Source organism: Brassica napus, chromosome C7 (assembly GCF_020379485.1).
Source record: "Brassica napus cultivar Da-Ae chromosome C7, Da-Ae, whole genome shotgun sequence".
NCBI classification, from domain to species: Eukaryota; Viridiplantae; Streptophyta; class Magnoliopsida; order Brassicales; family Brassicaceae; genus Brassica; species Brassica napus.
In genome coordinates, this window is record NC_063450.1 from 43,405,229 (window position 1) to 43,421,250 (window position 16,022).

A 16,022-nucleotide genomic window follows, 5' to 3' on the forward strand; every position below is an offset into this window, starting at 1 on the left:
ATAAAATACAATCATTCAACTTCTAAAAAAAATAAAAAATAATAAAAAATTTTAAGAACCTCAAATAGGTTCTCCCATTGGACCATAAAAATTTTAATTATATTAACAAGGGTTCTAAACTTTTCATATCACAAAATTAATTATTAAACTATTCATTAGAACCCTTAATGGACTCTTACCAATGGAGTTGCTCTTATAACCAATTGGTTTTAGGTAGGAAGCCCGTCTTTTTTTTTAACACTTTGTTTTATTGAACTGATTTGAAACATATTACATCATAGAAGAATACGACAAAACCATAATGAGAAACTAATGATTCTTCTGCAACAGAAGCTCGTGAGGATAATCATCATTGATGACACATTAGCCATATCAAACTAGTTTTATTATAGAATAAGGTAGATTAGGTGTTCCCGTTTCAGAAGTAGCAGACGGACTTTTAATACATTATCAAAAACACGACAATCTCATCGTCTAGATAGGTCTTCATCTTCAATTGGTTTTAGGTTGGAAGCCCGTCTACTTTAACAGTTTAATGGTCTCTTTCCTTTCCGTAAACATATATTTAGAATAAAAATGGAATCATTTGTATACATAATAGATCAAGAAACTGTAGAAACGAGGCGTCAGATTAATTGTCCAAAAGAAGAATATTCCGTTCTGGATTTCTCTTGCGTTCGGTTTGGCCTACTAGAAAAGGTATATTGTGGTTTACTTAAGAAGATATATTGTCTCAAACCCATTAAGAGACTTCACCTCTTTCTTCTACTAATCAGTAATCCCTATACAGTTTCCTTAAGTAAACCACAATCCTAATCCAAAGGTTTCATTTTAAAATTCGATTTATTATCCTTATATATTCTGTTTCTAACTTTATGTTTACATAATTGCTAAGCGGTCTGGAGCATTTTCAAAAAGATCATCAAAAGGGAGATTATTTTGGTTCCTTGTGGTTTGTTTATTATTGTATTTTATAGTATATTTATAGTATATAAACTCATCCACAAAAAAAAACTACTTTCCACGAAATTGATTCAAACCTTTAAAAGAAAGCTGAAAGTTGAATAGTTTGTAGGTGAAAACAATATGGCGGAACAGTTGTTGCTTCATGGAACTCTTGAAGTAAAGATATACAGGATCGATAAGTTGCATCAACGTGCAAGATTCAATTTACGTGGCAAGGTACGTAATTCAAATATATAATCAATATAGTCCCAATTTGAATATGATTAATTATAGCGTTAACTGAAACTTTACAAATTAATTTTCATTGTGTATTGTTTTATTTTAGTGGATTGTGTATTTTGTTATTGTTACAAAATTTCTTTTAGTACCTAAATATATAATCAATATGCTATATATATATATATATATACCGATATATTTTAAAAAATCAACATCTTCTGTTACTAATAGAGTATGAATGTTATATATTAGTACATGTCTTAGATATTACAAATGCGACCAAGATATAATTTAACGAATATGACAGGTTATTTAACTTGTTAAATAAAAACTCACAATGATTACTAGGGTGACAAGGAACCTACGGCGGGGAAGAAGATTCAAACCCAAATCAAGAGACTAGCGGCCTCATGCACAGATCTACTAGGAGGACATCTCTACGCAACCATTGACCTAGACAGATCAAGGGTGGCTCGTACCATGATGAGACGTAATACTAAATGGTTCCAATCTTTCCATGTCTACGCGGCACATTCAATCTCCAAAATCATATTCACAATCAAAGACGATGAACCCATCGGTGCAAATTTGATCGGCCGAGCTTATTTACCTGCCACTGAAGTCATCTCCGGACAGCCCGTCGACCGATGGCTCGATGTTTTAGACCAGAACAAGAGACCGATCCAAGGAGGTTCGAAAATCCATGTACGCGTGAAGTTCACTAGCGTAACACAGGACGTAGATTGGAACAAAGGAATAATATCATCACCTCCCTTTAAAGGAGTTCCTAACGCGTTTTTCAACCAAAGAGAAGGTTGCAAGGTTACGCTTTACCAAGACGCTCATGTTCTTGGTGAGTACCCGGACATTACTGTCGCGGGAGGACAAGCCATTTATATACATCATCGGTGTTGGGAAGATATCTTCGATGCGATATGGGACGCAAAACATTTGATATATATTACTGGCTGGTCGGTCTACCCCGACATAACATTGATTAGGGATCCTAAACGGCCGAGACCAGGAGGGAACCTAAAGCTAGGGGAGTTGCTGAAGAAGAAAGCTGAAGAAAACGTGACCGTTCTGATGCTTGTGTGGGACGATAGAACGTCTAACAAAGCGTTTAAGAGAGACGGTTTGATGATGACACATGATCAAAAAACTTACGATTACTTCAAGAACACGAAAGTGCGTTGCGTTCTCTGTCCGAGGAACCCTGATAACGGTGAGAGCATTGTTCAAGGGTTTGGCGTGGCTGCGATGTTTACTCACCATCAGAAAACTATTGTGGTGGACGCTGAGGTGGATGGTTTGAAAACTAGGAGAAGGATAGTAAGTTTTCTTGGAGGTATTGATCTTTGTGATGGGAGATATGATACTGAGGAGCATCCTTTGTTTGGTACTTTGAACAATGTTCATTCGAATGACTTTCACCAGCCGAACTTTGATGGCGCATCAATTAAAAAAGGCGGTCCACGTGAGCCTTGGCACGATATTCACTGTAGGCTGGATGGTCCTGCGGCGTGGGATGTTTTGTACAATTTTGAACAGAGATGGTTGAAACAAGGTATTGAAACAACTAAAACTAGATTTCAACGGTTTATTTTTTTAAATTACATTTTATCACGACTTTACCCAAACAAACATGTTATAATAACGTTTAAACTTTTCTAAAAATGATTTGTTTTATATTACAACTATGAGAAAGCTTTATCTGAATTTGGCGCTTACAAATACTTTTTCAGAATATATCTTATCAATTTTTTTTAAGAATATCTTATCAATTTTTTTAATGTGAAAAAGAATTGCATGTAAATCAGAACAATATATGTGTTATAAACAAAGATCATTCATTATAAACTAATTTTGTGTGCTTACAGGTAATGGTAGAAGGTACCTAGTATCGATGGAACGGTTCTCAGAGATCACAGTTCCGCCACTACCAATAGTACGACCAGACGATGTCGAAGGTTGGACGGTTCAAGTTTTCCGGTCGATAGATAACGGTGCAGTTGAAGGGTTCCCAGAGGATCCACGTGAAGCTTCGAGCGTAGGACTTGTAACCGGAAAAAACAACGTCATCGAAAGAAGCATACAAGACGCTTACATTAACGCCATAAGGAGAGCCAAACACTTTATCTACATTGAGAACCAATACTTCCTAGGAAGCTCCTTTGGATGGAACTCAAGAGACGTTAATTTAAACGAGATCAACGCGTTACACCTCATTCCCAAAGAGATATCTCTCAAGATCGTGAGCAAGATCGAGGCAGGTGAGAGGTTTTCAGTGTATGTAGTGATCCCTTTATGGCCTGAAGGTAAACCGGGGTCTGCCTCGGTTCAAGCAATACTAGACTGGCAAAGGAGAACAATGGAGATGATGTATACAGATATTATCATTGCTCTTCGTAAGAAAGGCTTAGATGCAAAACCTAGAGATTACTTAACGTTCTTCTGCCTCGGGAACAGGGAAGTTAACAAGGCCGGTGAGTATTCGCCTCCGGAAAAACCAGAGGCTAATTCTGATTACGCAAGAGCTCAAGAATCTCGTCGGTTCATGATCTATGTCCACTCTAAAATGATGATTGGTAAGTAAAAAAAATAACTAACTTACTTGACAAGAAAATTACAATCAACGTTAGGTTTTTAAGCGGGCCAAAGGCCCATGGATCCATCAAAACCGAACCAATAATCATGAAGTTCCTATTTCTATGCAGTTGATGATGAGTACGTAATATTAGGATCAGCCAATATCAACCAAAGGTCTATGGATGGAGGTCGAGACTCAGAGATCGCAATGGGAGCATACCAACCTAACCATTTGCTAGCTACCAATCAAATGAGGCCGAGGGGCCAAGTTTTCAGCTTTAGGATATCACTATGGCTTGAACATCTACGGATTGTAACCAATACGTTCCAGTTCCCCGAAAGCGAAAAGTGTATAAGAATGGTTAATGCAAAGGCAGACGAGCTATGGGGACTATACTCAGCACAAGTTTACCCTCGGGATCACGATCTACCGGGCCATTTGCTTAGTTATCCGATTAGCATTGGTAGCAACGGGGAAGTAACAAGTCTTGCGGGCGTTGAGCTCTTTCCTGATACTAACGCAAAGGTTCTAGGCGAAAAAACTAATTATCTCCCTCCAATCCTAACTACTTAGATGATCTAACACGTGTGTCGCATACTAACAGAATGTGAAATTTCGGTTTACAGTTAGTAAATATTGATTAATCAAGCAAAATCTTCTGCATTCTATTATGTTGTGTCCCAAATATATGAATTTCTATTAAACCATACACATGCATGCCTATATTAATATAGATGTCACATCATCAAGATTAGTTTATCATTAGTTAAATACTTAGCAGAAGAAACTCAATTTAGCATAAGTTGAGATCTCCGCTAAAACAACACGCACTAGGGTTGGTGCTCAAGCTCAGTGGCTGGCTCGCGCAAGGTCTAGCTCGCGGTTTAAAGGATGGTCGTCTATGCTGTCTCAGTGGCCGTGTGCTCTTCCTCCTCACCTCGAACCTCCTCTTCGCGGTTCATGATCTGTTTTTCCAGCTTTATTCTATCCGAAGTCGGCACCTCTTGTAGTGTTGTCGAATTCAGTGGGTTTCGGTTGGAAATTAGCCTTGTTCTTCATTCCATACTTGCTGGTGCAAGCGATGGCTTTAGCAGCTTCAGTTTCAGTTCGTCGGTTCTCTGACGGCTACGGACGTGTGATGGTTCTCGTGTCTTTGACTGTCACAGCTTGCGTCCGGTCTTCGCTCACATCCCAGCACTACATGGGCTTACTTGAGCTTCTTGTGGTGGTGTGCGAGGCAATTGTGTGCAGGTTGGGCTCAGATTATGGAGTACAGAGGTTGCAGCCTGTTTTCCTCGGATCGGCACCATGTACATGTCGCATCCAGACAAAATAAAAGCTCGGTTTGGTAGTTGAAGCTGTGTTAGGTCGATGTTGTTGCTGTTTGTTTTGTGGTCAGGTGATTTGACGCTATCGGCGAGCTGTTCTCAGGTGGGCCATTATCTTTAAGAGCGGATTCTTCGGGGAGGCCAAAATTATCGGATTCCAACTCTCGGTTGAACTTGGTTCATCTTTTTGCGGCAAGTTATTGGTGCGGATTATTCGTCTCCGGACTGCAGTTGTGGTAGTGTATTTGTCTGGCTTTTGCTTCTATATTGAGTCGTTGTTTAGTTTTTTTTCTTGTTTTCTGCTTCGCGTTATTCTCTGTAATTCTGTCAAAACGAAAATTGGTAATAATATCTTTACATTTTACCAAAAAAAAAAACAACTACGATTGGAGATGTATACATGCTTTGTGTTAACTATTGAGAGCACTTCCAATGGGAATTCTACCCATTGGAGTTCTAAACATATATGTATATATATGTATATGTTATATGTGTGTAATTATGGGACCTATGATTTTACGGAAAATCTAATCGAGAGTTTTTTAGAACAATTTTTTTTTGTTTGAAGTCAGTAGACTAGTAGTGCAATACATCTAGAGTCTAGATCCTTCTGAAGGTAAGCAAAAAACTTGAGAGAAAGTAAAGATTTTTTCTGAATATTATTGAAGTTTATTAATCTCAAAACTTGATTACAATTCTTGGTAGGTTTTGCTATTTATAATGATGGAAAGAACATTCTGGTGACCTCACAGCTGGCATAACATCTTACTCATCCTCACCTAGGAGAGCATCAAATCGGTTGTGCAAAGCCGGGTGATTAGCTGTGAGGACCGTACTCTTATCTTGTCTTTTTGTTCTATTTTGACTCAGAGATTTGATGACCCTTGAGGATTGTTTGAGCTTGGTACCTAGAGAGCCCAATGCGTTGTTGCTTTCTGACCCATTGTTTTAATACCTTCATTAGTCTTTTAATCAAACGTAATGAAAACTCTTCTTTCACATCATCAATAATCGAGATGGCGACATAAATCAACTTATCCATCCACATTGCCGACACAATACATTCATATACCATGTTCACTCATTAACTAATACTTTCTCTTCTTTTTATTTTGTTTATAAATGTCTATTCATAACATTGTTATGCTATATCATCCACAAATCAACCAAAAAGGAACTAAGCCACGTCATCTCTTTATACTGCAGAGGGATTACTTAGCTTGGAAATTCTCGAATTAATAATGAAATCGTGACAATAACAAAAGGAAATAAAATGTGCGTTGACGGAAAAAGTATGCCTCATCACTTCATCAGTAATCACAGTTGCTGGCTGTCACATGCACGAATATCTTTATTTTCTATACTCAATAAAGCACACAAAAAAAAAGCTTTTGGAAATTATTGCTTTCTAATATTTTCAACAAACAAAATTTTATAATTAAAGAAAAAATAATTTTAATAGAATTATGAAAAGGAAAAAGTTCTGATTAAAATGGTAGGTAGAAAAAAAGTATTTTCCATACATTAAAAATGATTTTTTTATAATAAAAGTACAGTTGTAAAGAATAACTGATAAATCTATTTGTGGAAAATAAAACAGAATTTTTCTATTCTTGCAGAACCACCACACACACACAAACGCAGAACACGAGTTAGGAGAAGAAGAAAAAAAGTGGAATAAAGAACGAAGAAGAAGACACTTCTGTTGTGTAATCAATCAAGCTGCTGGGGAGGTGGCTGAACAAAACACTAATCTCAATTTCCCCCGAATATGCCATTTCTGAGGTTAGTTTCCATATTTCTTTTCAATTGAGTGATTGATTTTGGCCAAATATGGAAAAATTGGAATTCTTTTTTTTTTTTTTTTGAAATTGCAGGATTGTGAGACTTCTGCTGCCTGGGATCAGGATCTTGATTAGAAGGTCGCTACTTTGGTTGCTGTAGATGCATATCCGTGAATATATTCCTTCTTGGATCTTCCAGTTATTTGGTTGCATGGGGTGAGTCTGGATCCGAAGTTTTCTTCTAATGGAGTAAAGTTGAAATCTTTATTGTTTCTGAATCTGACCCATCATCTTTTGAGATCTTGTGGCTATATTGTTTCATTATATCTGTAGGTTAGGTTAGCTTAGCTTAGCTAGTACTATCTATCTCTCTGTATGGAAACTATGCATATGTATATATGGTTCTTGCTTTTGCATTTTAAGCAAAAGAATATTGATTCAAAGCATCTCTCAAGTTTTAGTTTTGCTATCTTTTGTTTCAAGTCTTTTCTCACTGGCGTTTTGTTTTTGGTTTATGTGGGGTTTTGCAACAGTACAGAGGTTGTTTTGGGAGCTGTAATAAACCACCACCGCTTATAGTTGCAGTGGATGAGCCTTCTAAAGGGTTAAGGATTCAAGGTCGTTTAGTGAAGAAGCCGAGCGTATCAGACGATTTCTGGAGCACGAGCACCTGCGATATGGATAACAACAGCACGATGCAGTCACAGAGAAGCGTTTCTTCTATTAGCTTCACTAACAACACTGCTACTTCTGCAAGTAGTAGTAGCAACCCCAATGAATTTGTAAACACCGGTGAGTTGAATGTGTTATTACTGCAAGTACAGTGCTTTGTTTTATTTACAACATGGTTCTTTGCTATGTCTTTTCTTATTCTTGTTCTTTGTGGTGTCGCTTCCCTTTAAAAAGTGTTGTGTCTGTTCTTTTTTTTCCTGGCTAGGATTGAACCTCTGGAACCAAACAAGACAACAGTGGCTTGCAAGTGGATCTTCTCAAACAAAGGCCAAAGTTCGAGAACCTACAATAAGGTTGGTGAAAGCTAGCTTTCTTTTTCTCTTTATGAGTGTAGTTGTTCTTCACAGAATTTTATTAGGAACAAGAATCAAATATTGAAAATAATTCATTAACAGATAAAACAAAATTGTTTGTTTGCGGTAGTTTAGATGGTCATTCATCTTCTCAAAATAATTTGATCTTTACATAAATTTCTCTGTTAAAATGCAATTATAGTATATACATTTTCTTGGTGGATAAATCTTAGCCATATCAAATAGGTGATTATTTGTTTTTTTTTGTGCAGCTGGAATGCAACATATGAGAGCTTGTTGGGTGTGAACAAGCGGTTCTCACGTCCAATACCTCTTCCTGTAAGCATTTTGTTTTTCCTTATTCCAGATTTATTTACATGTGAGTTTCAGGGTTTGTTGATCTGTAATGATTTTTTGATTATTGTCAGGAAATGGTGGATTTTCTGGTGGATGTGTGGGAGCAAGAGGGCTTGTATGATTGATTTTGCAAACTCTTTCAAACTTACTTTCCTCTTTTTCTTTTTCTTATATGTGTGTAATATCTGAATTGTGGCATCTTTAGTCTTATTATGTACGTATAAATGATTAATGGTTTGAAGAAAAATCCTACCAAAATCAAATTATTGCCGAGAAAGTAAATTTATCTTTCAAGTTGTACATGTCTGACCATTGTCAAAATGACTTTCTTCGTTGTCTTCTACGTCACTCTCAGCATCATCCATTGGTAGTTTTTCGAAAATAATATAATGACTTGTCGTGGTTGCTATTGTGACTAATTAGTTTTGTGTGTTTTAAGTTGCTACCATTGTTGATTCGTCTTACTATCCAAGAAGGTTACATAAATAAACAATGTAACGACATACTCAACAGTTGGACTGATTCTTTAGAACAAGCAATAATTCATGTCGTCACAATTATGTGTGTTTTTATTTATTTCCTTCAACGGTGAAAATCTATAAAAGTTCAAAGAACCCAACCTTCCAATGCTTTGTCAACAATTTCCATCCTACCAAGAAAAAAAAGGCTTTGTTTACAATGCATGTACTTGAACAATGTCCTTTCCTTCAATGTATTCGATCTTTTTTGGTTTGTCAGCCTTAACCATCACTTTCGTTGCCTTTTAAAACAAATAATATTCTTTGCTTTTCTTCTTTTTTTAAACCTGACCAACATTTTTATTTTGTTTTCATAACTTGTTAATTAATGATGCTGCAACTAGTGAAACTATACACATCTAAACACATGAACAGCATATGACAGACAGCTCAACTGGCTAATTGTTTAACTGTGACTAAATTGTAAATTTGTAACAAGTAGACATGATGGATGTTTATTGGGGTTTTCTATATTAGTGAATAAACCGGTTCAGTTTGGTTAAGAGAACTATAATATAGGTTTTGTATATACACCAAATAGGCAAAAAGTAGTACCAATTACCAAAGACAGTCTATAATCATTTCACTCAGAAAAAGTAGCGTCATTATGAGCTATAACGAATACTTTCTGTCGGGTTTTATATAATCAATCGCCTAATTAATTCCCTGATTGCACATTAATGTCATATCTAATACTGTAACACACCAAGTATTAATGCAAAATTTGTAGTCATTATTGAATAAGAATGAATTATGTTGTCTGAAAATATTTTCTTGTAAAATCTATGATTAAATAATCCCCTTGAAAATACAAATATGTTTTTTTAAAAACATCATATTCTACATATTCATATGATTCACAAATCGAAGCCAAGAGGAGCTTTTCAAATTGGACTTCTCAAATACAAGATCTGCATGGATTTGGATTGTGGTATCTTCATATATCTTTCTTGAACAAAGGCTTATGAAATCACCATATATAACATCACTAGGAAAACACGTTACGAGATATCCAAGATTTGATATTATTTTTCCAAATAAACAATGACTAACATTGTTACAGTCATGTTTTTCTACAACTAAATAATATAATAGAAAAAAAAACCACCAACCAAGTCGACCTTCTCAATGTTATACTTCGTCAACAATGCATGTATTCGACATTTCCTCGCCATTTATTCAGCCTTTTCTGTCAACCTTTAGCTCTCAAAACTTTATGAATATAAATTTATATTTATATTTTCTCCTTATAATAATGTGTATGTCGTGAGAAAATTAAAATAATAACAATTGGGGGTTCGGTGGGTTCAAGGAACAAAGAAGGAAGAGAAGGAATCCGACTTTCTCGCGTGTATACATTGAACCTAAGAGTTTTTCTCCCCTACATTAACCCCCACCGTAAGCTCCCCAACGTCTTCTCCTTCCTCTTAAAAGACAGTTTCACAATTTTTCCTCCATTCTCATATCTCTCAAAGTTTTAATCTTTCTTCTTCCTCTCCGTAAATCTCCGTCACCCTTTTTGCCCTAATCTTCTAGGGTTCTTCTCGTTTTATGTATCTCTGTCTGTTTATCATCTTCGAGTTTCTTCAAACGTTGATCGAATCATGTCTGGGATCTTCAGAATTAGTGGTATGTTCTTGAATCTCATACTATCCCTAATCATGGGTTTGATTTAGAATCTCGATTTTTACTTTCTATTTATAGATTTCTCGATGAGGAACTTTCTAGGGTTTTGAATTAGAGAAATGATGGATCTTTACTTTCTATTTATAGATTTGCTGATGAGGAACTTTCTGGTTAGATTCTAGGGTTTCGAATTAGAGAAATGATGGAACTTTATTCGTATAGGTGATGATGAGTTTTTCACTGGAGGAGGATCATCCATGCATCTATCGCCGGGGAGCTGTCCCGGCGTATACCTCCCAGCACGCAAGAGACTACGCGTTGCCTCTGCTGCTGCGACGTCGTTTTACAGTTCCTTCGAGGAGAAGCAAACTTCGATCCAAGTGTTGCCTGACGAGTGTTTGTTCGAGATCCTCAGGCGCTTGCCTTCTTCAGGGCGAGAGAGGAGCGCGTGCGCTTGCGTCTCCAAGCACTGGCTTAGCGTTCTGAGCAGCATCGCTAGGAACGAGTCTGTTGAGGAGGTGGAGAGTGAAGGGTTCTTGTCGAGGAGCTTGGAAGGGAACAAGGCGACGGATCTGAGGCTGGCTGCTATCTCTGTCGGGACGTCTGCTCGCGGCGGGTTGGGGAAGCTTCAGATCCGTGGGAGTGGGTTTGAGAGTAAAGTCACAGACGCTGGACTTGGAGCTGTTGCTAGAGGCTGTGCCTCTCTTAAGGTTCTGTCTCTGTGGAATCTGCCTGCTGTTAGTGATGTTGGTGTCTCTGAGATCGCGAGGTCGTGTCCTCTGATCGAAAAGCTTGACCTTTCGCGGTGTCCTGGGATAACCGACAAGGGCTTGGTTGCGATCGCCGAGAATTGTAAGAATCTAAGCGAGCTCACGATTGATTCGTGCTCTGGCGTTGGCAACGAGGGGTTGAGGGCGGTTGCGAGAGGGTGTGGTAATCTGAGATCTATCTCTATCAAGAGCTGTCCACGTGTTGGAGATCAAGGAGTTTCTTTCCTCTTGGCGCAAGCCGGTTCTTACTTGACGAAGGTGAAGCTTCAGATGGTGAATGTGACGGGTCTCTCTCTTGCAGTTCTTGGACACTACGGATCGGGGGTTACTGATCTTGTCCTTCATGGTCTTCAAGGTGTGAATGAGAAAGGGTTTTGGGTTATGGGAAACGCCAAAGGGATGAAGAAACTGAAGTCTCTCTCGGTGACGTCGTGCAGAGGGATGACTGATGTTGGGCTCGAAGCTGTTGGAAACGGTTGCCCTGATCTGAAGCATGTATGTCTCAACAAATGCTTGCTTGTTTCTGGGAAAGGACTCGTCGCTTTGGCTAAATCTGCTTCCTCGTTGGAAAGTTTGAAACTTGAGGAATGCCACAGGGTCAACCAGTTCGGTTTCTTGGGGTTTCTCATGAACTGTGGCTCAAAGATGAAGTCTTTCTCTATGGCAAACTGTTTAGGAATCTCAGAGGCTCCTCTGCCATCATCAACCAGCTGCAGCTCCTTGCGTTCGCTGTCTATTCGTCACTGCCCTGGCTTTGGAGATGCGAGTCTCTCCTTCTTAGGAAAGCTCTGTCACCAGCTTCAAGACATCGAACTCTGCGGATTGAACGGAGTGACTGATGCAGGCGTCTTCGAGTTGGTTCAGAGCAACAGTGTCGGTCTAGTGAAGGTGAATCTGAGCGGATGCATCAATGTCTCAGACAACGCAGTCTCTGCAATCTCCGTCTGCCACGGACGCACGTTGGAGTCTCTTAACGTTGACGGCTGCAAGAACATCACCGATGCAAGCCTTGTGGCGGTAGCCAAGAACTGTTACTCAGTTAACGACCTAGACGTTTCAAACACTTTGGTCTCGGATCAGGGGGTCAAGGCTTTGGCGTCTTCTCCTAACCACCTGAATCTTCAGGTTCTTTCGGTTGGCGGCTGCTCGGCGATCACGGATAAAAGCAAGGCGTGTATACAGAAACTCGGCCGCACGCTTTTGGGGTTGAACATACAAAGATGCGGTAGAATCAGCAGCAGCACTGTGGATAACCTTCTGGAACATCTATGGAGGTGCGATATACTTTATTAAATAAGTAGTAAGTCGAAGTCGTCTTGTAGCTTTTGGTCGCTAAGCCCCATAGATCTCACTTAGGACTCAGTTTCTTTCCTAGGAAGCAGCAGCTGTTTTTTTCAAATTTTTAGCAGGTGCGAGCCTGTTTCTACAGTTGTTGTTGTTCTTAAGAACATGTCACTGAGTTCTGGTGATCTAGTTAGGGTTTGGTCTTGGCCTTTTTTGGAGTTGTTGTCTCTTTATGTTTAGTGTTCTTGTGGGGAGTTCTTGTTATCTGGTTTTAGGTATGTGGTAGTGCCTTTCATCTTTCCTCGTGTAGAGCTTTTGGCAATGACGGTGTAACTTCTTAGTCGCCATTTACAACTCTTTGGAGTTGTTTTTTATGTGTTGTCTTCTGCCAAAATCTCTGTTTTTCCACTTTTTTGTTTTTGTTTTAAGGCACTATCTGTACTGATTATCATTGTATAAAGCTTCCCTGAACATACTATCCTTTGTAATATAAACATGATCCTTGGATCATTTTGTTGTTGATTACAAAAATTAAATGTCTCCTGTGTGACAAAAAATCTTACAAATAGAAAGCAATCAATCGTCTCTCCAAGTATCTCTTAAAGAGTAATAGCTTCTATCATTGCCAAACCGAAAAAGCTCCTTTAAACCAAAAGCAAAGCAGCAACCTCGGAGAGTGTTCATACAAGTCCTGTGTTCCCTTGGTGAAGTTTCTAAGCCATCGTCTTTGTACCTAACTAAGCTTCCTTTCTCGAGATCATCCCAAGAGCCTTGATCAATCTCCTCTATCCTATTAGCTTCCTCATCTTCATCCTTTGGCCCTACCCTCTCTCTGTAATTTGTAGCACAACAATTATTAATTTGTACCAAAAAACGACATAGAATGTTTGTAACAAACATTGTACATCAAGAACGTAATTTAGAAAAGACAAGGACTTACGAGTTCTTTTGTTTGGATTTTCTAGAGTATCCCTTGTTCAATACGGCATTGCCTGACACATGGTTCTCGAACCTTACCTGAAACATTTTACGTAACAATAACGTCGAGTTATGCACCAACAACGTCTCTCCTCTGCCTAAACCTCTATCAATTATCATGAAAAATATTGAGATGGAAAGTTAGCTATAAAACCTCATCACCGTCCTTCATCCCATAACTTCCGATGCACTCCGTATCGGTGACCAGCTTCTGATCCCCAAAACACAAGCAGAAATGCCCCCACACGTGTGGCCTTCACCATTAAAATACATTCTTTTAAAAATTGCATTAACCATAATGGGGTAGGAAAAATTTAACCAATGTTAAAGCACGTACCATGAGATCTTGGAGGGGCCCTTCTTGGGGACGTGGCTGAAGGCAGTCTCTATGGCATGCTTAAGATCCTTAACGCTCGCCGAGCTCGTTACGTGAACATCTTCACGTGGTAAATATAAAATTATAATCGAAGCTAACCAAACCAAAAATTAAAGATATATATGATGATGATGATGCATTTACCGAAGGAAGAGCTATCTAGTTTGAGAACGGAGAGCCTAATAGGTTCGGTAGGAAGCTTATCGTATGAAAAAGTCCGGCGATGAAAGCTCATATTCTATGAGTAAATGATCAATGAAAATCTAGAAACCCTAGGGAACACGATATTAGCATCCTCTTTGGTAGATTAAGGTTTCAAGATTGGTTTAAGAAGGGATTTAAATGCACCTTAGGGCTTCCTTTCTAATCGAGATTCGAATCAAAGGATAAAGTTTGGTGTTTACCTATTGTCTGATTCGTTTGGGTGTTCGAATCAGACGACGAGAATTGGTGTTGATGGGCGTTTTTGTTATTATTCCTTTGTTTTGTTGTTACTGCTGAAATTCCTTGTGGAATAAGTTAGGGTCGGCCGCGTTTCTTGTGATCTCTTCTCTCTCTTTCAAGCATCCTTTTGCTAAATTTGGAATTTCCTTTTTCTAATTATATCGAATCTTGTAATTTTTAACCTCCACTCTCCATTAAAAAAGCAATGACGTCTAGCAAAACCCTTTATTAATTAGAACCTTTTTAAACATAGAAATGTACATATCCATGCATACATGAGACTCGAGTCACTCAACTCATATACTATATATTAGGTAATAACCCGCGCATTCGCAGAATGTGATTATTAGTTTCGTTATTTTTTAATAAAAATACATTAGTTTGTTTAATCTGGATATCGGTTCGGTTTTAGGTTGTTTTTTTATTTTTAATCTCCTAAAATATAACTATCATTTTAAATCAATATTTATTTGGTTTGTTAGGTTAAAATGTTTGATGTTTTTGGTTTTTATTTCCTGTGATAATCAAAAATTAGTAAATTACTATTATTTGTTTGTTTTCATGTTATGAATCTTAAATAGTCGTGATGTCGAACCAATAGTTTCATATTATAGTTTCTAAACGGATAATAGTAAAAAAAAAAAAAAAAAATTATTAAGACAAATCATTTTACTACAATTTGGTCGACAGTTAAAGAAACAATAAGAAAAAGAATATTTTAACTTCCAAAAAAATTAGATATTTTAGTTGTGGTAAATACTTAGTTATAAGGTGCTCACGTCAATGTGCACATGTATGTGTATGTAAAAGTATATAAAGATATTTGATAAATATATAAAGATACTGTTAATTAATATTAAATGACATTTTTTCACAATAATACATGAAAAATAAAATTCTTAAAATGAAATTATTTAAAAACAAAAATATTTTAAAATTTATATAAACTATAATATATAACTTATATATAATTCTTTAAATATATGTATATATATATGCATATAACAGATCAAATTGGATATTCGTTCCTATAAATATTGATATTTGTGATTTGCTTTTTTTTTTTACGGATATTGCATTTTAGTATTTGATTTGCTTCGTACAGTAACGGATATCCGGATTTTTTGTTTCGAATCAAAACGCATAACGAATCGAATAAAAATTTATGAATAATTTGTCTAGCTGCAGGCTGGACAGAGCAATGGGAAACATCAGTTGGACAGACCTTTTCCCGACCTGCAGAAGCCACTACCTCCGTTATGAAGGATCAGATCATAGGCCTCTGCTGTCTGTTCTCGATTCTACAAGGAAAAAGGGAAATCACATATTCAGATTCGACAGAAGGTTGAGAGACAATGCAGAGGTGAAATCTATTATTTCAGATATATGGACACCATTCTCACATCTTCCAGTGGAGATCAGACTATCTATGTGCAGAAGGGCTATTATAAGATGGTGCAGAGAATTCCACCAAAATAGTAGGAAGACTATTGAGGATCTAAAAGAACAGCTAGACACTACCATGGCTTCTTCAACGATGGAGGATACGCTACTCTATGAGCTAAACGGGAAACTCCTAAAGGCGTACAAAGCATAAGAGGAGTTCTGGAAGCAACGAAGCCGACAACTATGGCTCTCCCTAGGCGACTCTAATACAGGTTACTTTCACGCAGTGACCAGAGGGCGAAGGGCAAGGAACAAACTCTCGGTTATTGAAGGGAAAGATGCGCAACCAGTTTATGAAGAAGAACTTATAG

At 37.7% G+C, this 16,022-nt stretch overlaps 4 protein-coding genes across 7 annotated transcripts; 3 read left to right on the plus strand and 1 right to left on the minus strand.

Moving 5' to 3' along the window:
- Positions 1-855: 855 nt before the first annotated feature.
- Positions 856-4,440, plus strand: LOC106407643 (phospholipase D alpha 3-like). 3 transcript variants are annotated; one of them, XM_022705944.2, is made up of 5 exons: positions 856-952; positions 1,076-1,182; positions 1,534-2,752; positions 3,066-3,773; positions 3,903-4,440. In XM_022705944.2, the coding sequence occupies exons 2-5, from the start codon at positions 1,087-1,089 to the stop codon at positions 4,346-4,348; spliced, it is 2,469 nt and encodes an 822-aa protein (XP_022561665.2). In that variant the 5' UTR covers positions 856-952; positions 1,076-1,086; the 3' UTR covers positions 4,349-4,440. The 3 variants fall into 3 exon arrangements, with proteins under 3 accessions (XP_022561665.2, XP_022561664.2, XP_048617905.1); XM_022705943.2 differs by having other exon boundaries at positions 864-952; positions 1,069-1,182; XM_048761948.1 differs by having other exon boundaries at positions 942-1,182.
- Positions 4,441-6,682: 2,242 nt separating this feature from the next.
- BNAC07G29400D lies at positions 6,683-8,569 on the plus strand. The gene is made up of 6 exons (XM_013847915.3): positions 6,683-6,888; positions 6,981-7,103; positions 7,426-7,679; positions 7,825-7,912; positions 8,185-8,251; positions 8,341-8,569. The coding sequence occupies exons 2-6, from the start codon at positions 7,048-7,050 to the stop codon at positions 8,392-8,394; spliced, it is 519 nt and encodes a 172-aa protein (XP_013703369.1). The 5' UTR covers positions 6,683-6,888; positions 6,981-7,047; the 3' UTR covers positions 8,395-8,569.
- A 1,514-nt stretch (positions 8,570-10,083) lies between these two features.
- Positions 10,084-13,007, plus strand: LOC106410357 (EIN3-binding F-box protein 2). 2 transcript variants are annotated; one of them, XM_013850851.3, is made up of 2 exons: positions 10,084-10,416; positions 10,636-13,007. In XM_013850851.3, exons 1-2 carry the CDS (start codon positions 10,392-10,394, stop codon positions 12,474-12,476), a joined length of 1,866 nt encoding a protein of 621 aa, XP_013706305.2. In that variant the 5' UTR covers positions 10,084-10,391; the 3' UTR covers positions 12,477-13,007. The 2 variants fall into 2 exon arrangements, with proteins under 2 accessions (XP_013706305.2, XP_048617906.1); XM_048761949.1 differs by having other exon boundaries at positions 10,184-10,416; positions 10,561-13,007.
- LOC106408827 lies at positions 12,736-14,375 on the minus strand. Its single transcript, XM_013849521.3, has 5 exons — positions 13,966-14,375; positions 13,783-13,882; positions 13,600-13,699; positions 13,408-13,484; positions 12,736-13,299 (listed from the first exon to the last, which is right to left on the minus strand). Exons 1-5 carry the CDS (start codon positions 14,054-14,056, stop codon positions 13,044-13,046), a joined length of 624 nt encoding a protein of 207 aa, XP_013704975.1. The 5' UTR covers positions 14,057-14,375; the 3' UTR covers positions 12,736-13,043.
- Between the last annotated feature and the right edge of the window lie 1,647 nt (positions 14,376-16,022).